At 45.1% G+C, this 3,690-nt stretch overlaps 1 protein-coding gene across 1 annotated transcript; it reads left to right on the top strand.

The window, feature by feature from the left end:
* The first annotated feature begins 2,192 nt into the window (after positions 1 to 2,192).
* LOC144254136 (olfactory receptor 10A7-like) lies at positions 2,193 to 3,074 on the top strand. Its single transcript, XM_077796858.1, has one exon. The coding sequence runs from the start codon at positions 2,193 to 2,195 to the stop codon at positions 3,072 to 3,074; it is 882 nt and encodes a 293-aa protein (XP_077652984.1).
* The last annotated feature ends 616 nt before the right edge of the window (positions 3,075 to 3,690 follow it).

Genomic DNA, 3,690 nt, shown 5'->3' with positions numbered 1-3,690 from the left:
GCTTGAGGGACATCATCCCCCAACAGGGGTTAGGAGCCAGAACTTCACTATGGCACTGCTTGACACATCTATGCAGAGAAAAGCAGCTGTTTAAAAACATGTTTGAACGTCAGATTTGCTAGGTACATGTTTTTGATCTTCCCTTGTTTGTAAAATATATCCATGTTAACTAAATATGCTATTCTGTAGTAAGTACAGTCTATAAGATTTTGTGAATTATATTAAATATTCCATATTTTAAATTAAATTAATAAAGTATATATGTAAGACTTTCCTTTTAGAAATTTGACACTAATTTTTTTACTAAATAATTTTAATGATTTTATTGGTGCATTATAGTTATACATGATAGTAGATTTTATTTTGAAATATTAGTATGTGCATGAAACTGAACTGCCACCTTTCAGCCCCCTGTACTTCCCCTTCCCCTCCCCTTTCCTATTCTCTGACCTCCTTCCTGTTGTAATGGACTTCTTTCTATTTATTTGTTGTTTTTTTAAATTAACAGTGGGCAGATAAACCTAAGGGCGGCCTTCCCTGGGGGTTTACACATGTGCAAAGAATAGTTTGGTGAATTTCATTGCTCAGCTCCTCCTCTCCCACTGTCTTCCCTTCTTGAGGTCCACTCTTTCCCCCATTCCTTATTTTGTTCTAACCCACATAAGAGAGAAAACATTCCACCACTGGTTTTCTTACTCTGGTTTATTTCACTCAGCATGAAGTTCTCCACCTCCATCCCTTTGCTCCACCTCCATCCACCTACCAGTAAATGACATCATTTCATTCTTCTTGGTGGCTGAGCAAACTCAGCCATATTAGTCCACATTTTCTAGATCCATTCATGTCTTCACAGGCTCCTGGGCTGATCCCCTATCTTGGCTCTTGGGAGTCATGTTGTACACGTGGATGGGTGTGGCTGTGTCACTATACTAGGCCAATTTTAGTTCTTTTGGGTGAATACAAAGGAATTGGAGAGCAGTTTCATTTCAGGGTTCCATTCCTAGTTTTTTATTATAGCTAGTGTTTTCCAAAGTATGATTCCACGCTGCAAGTAAATACATGAGACCTCTTACCTGAATTACACATGGCACAAAGAACAAGCATCTTCTAAAACAGAAGTCTTTGCCTCTGCAGGTCACAGACTGAGCTCTGAGGAGTGGACTTCTATTTTATTCTTTCAGAGACAAGAAGCCCCTCCAATCTCCTTTTGGATGATGTCTGCAGTATATAGAGACCCAGCCACACTTCACAGACAGACGGAATCCCGAATGGCGGGAACACATTCCTGTCCTTCTCCTGTGCACTCTGCTAAAAGGTTTGCTGCAGAGAGACTGCATTTCGTTCTCTGTCCTAACCCCTCCTCTTCTACTCCTCCTCCTGATCTGTGCCTCCTTCCTCCTTTCCTTTTGTTCATTGTGTTTTTTAGATCTTATTAGCTAGAAGTTGGGGTTGTCCTTGTTGGTTTTTAATGAACTAAATATTTCCTGATCAAGATGTTAATTGTATTTCATAAATTAAAAAAATGTCAACACCATATCTGGTAATAAATCCTGAAACTACCAAAAATACCAGTAGAATATTTCAACTTGACAAAAAAAAATCCCCCAAGAAAGCCAATAGTTTAGGAAAGAAATTAACAGCAGTAAAGGAGGCTGGGCGAGAAGGTGATAACAGGAAAAACCTAGGAGGGCTGAGGAATTCTATGGGCAGGAGCACCATGAGGAAGGAAGGGGTTAAAAAAGACCCATCTCTCCATTCACTAAAGCATCACCAATTGGGTTAATGTTGAAACACCCCAAGTGGTGACCTGGGTCAATGCATGAAGTAAATACATGAGACCTCTTACCTGAAGCCCCCACAATGAATGGGAGGAAAAATTGTCAGACATCTGTCTCTTCTGTTATCTTCTCCTCTCTGCTTTCCTTCCCTCCCCTCCTCTCCTCTCTTCCATGAGACACTGTTTTCCTGCAGTGTGATCAGAGCAGTTGACTTGGGGCACAGGTGCAGAGTGATTCCTCAGAATAATCAAATTTCCTGGATTATGATTCTCATATAAGCTGCTTCTAGGATGTTTTTCCATTGAGAGAAGATGAACCTCTGTAGACAAAGGACCTCCCTGGACATATTCCCAGCTGACCTCCTCTTAGCTATCTGTAGCCACTGCATCTGAACACAACTTCAGAGGGGGAGAAATGTCCAATCAGACCAGAGTGACTCACTTCACCCTCAGGGGCTTCTCAGACATCCCAGAATGGAGGCCAGTAGTCATTGTCTCTTTCCTGTTGGTCTATGCCTTTGGCCTCCTAGGCAACATGTCCATCATCACAGCTGTGCTTAGAGACAGCCGCCTCCACACACCCACGTACTTCTTCCTGAAGAATTTGTGTTTTCTGGACCTGAGCTACACCTCGGTCACCATCCCCAAGGCACTGGCTACCACACTACAGGGCCCTGGGGTCATTTCCTACCTCGAGTGTGTGGCTCAGCTTTACATGTTTTTCACACTTGCCTCAGCTGAGTGCTTTCTGCTCACAGCCATGGCTTATGATCGGTGTGTGGCCATCTACAGGCCCCTGCTCTATGGGACCATCATGAGCCACGGACGGTGCTGGGCACTGGTGGTCCTGGCCTGGGTGGGCGGGACCCTCTATTCAACCTTCCACACCGTCAACACCTTCTCTCTGCCCTTCTGTTGGCCCGAGGGAGTGGAGCACTTCTTCTGCGACATCCCCGCTCTCATGAGGCTCTCCTATGCTGACTTCCACCCCAGGGAGGAGGTGGGCTTTGCCGTGAGCAGCTGCATCGTCTTGAGCTCCTTCGCCCTCACGGTCCTTTCCTACATCCGCATCCTCTCCACCCTCCTGCGGATGCCCTCGGGGGACGGCCGCTGGAAGGCCTTGTCCACCTGCTCCTCCCAACTGATCACTGTCCTCCTGTTTTATGGCAGTGGAAGCTTCACCTACCTGAGGTCTGCGTCTCAGGAGTCCCCCACCCAGGGTCGCCTGGCATCCGTCTTTTATTCCATCCTCACCCCTTCCTTGAACCCCGTCATCTACTCGTCATCTACTCTCTGAGGAACCGAGACATGAAGGTCGCGCTGCAGAGGCTGAGCTGCCAGCGGAGTCTAAGCCCTGGGTGCTGCACACCTGGCCTTGGTCCAGGTGTATGATACCCTGGAGGTGCAGACACCCTCCTCCATCCCTCCCCTGCCCTCCTGCTGAGTCTCCCCCTGCCCACCGTCCCCACCCACCACCTGCTGCTTCTCCTCCCTCCCCAGAAGGTCCTTCACTTCAATGGTTTTACATACAGTTCCACCACAGAAATATGCAAATCGTTTTTTTTTTTTTGCAAATCTTGATTTCTTCAGATTGTACCATACAAATCATTTTTAAATAATTCTTCTTCCATTCAGTATATCTGTAAGAATTCATGTTTTTTTTCCCTCTGATCTTTTCTTAAATGGTATTCTCAAATCTTTATCATCACTCTCATGCTGTGGCCCCTAATCATGAATTTCCATCTTTCTCTTGACATCATTTCCCTGAATATAACATGAGGACCACATTTTTAACCTGTCTACAATCTAATTATTCCTTTCCTTCTATTTCAAACTGCCTGACCATTCCTGATTCTACTATTCAGCCTATTCTCTGATTAGACATCCAAAGTGTAGAACCCATTCTCATTTCA

Source organism: Urocitellus parryii, chromosome 1, assembly GCF_045843805.1.
Source record: "Urocitellus parryii isolate mUroPar1 chromosome 1, mUroPar1.hap1, whole genome shotgun sequence".
NCBI lineage: Eukaryota > Metazoa > Chordata > Mammalia > Rodentia > Sciuridae > Urocitellus > Urocitellus parryii.
The sequence above is the reverse complement of the archived record's forward strand: the minus strand, read 5'-3'. Positions and strand labels throughout refer to the sequence as shown.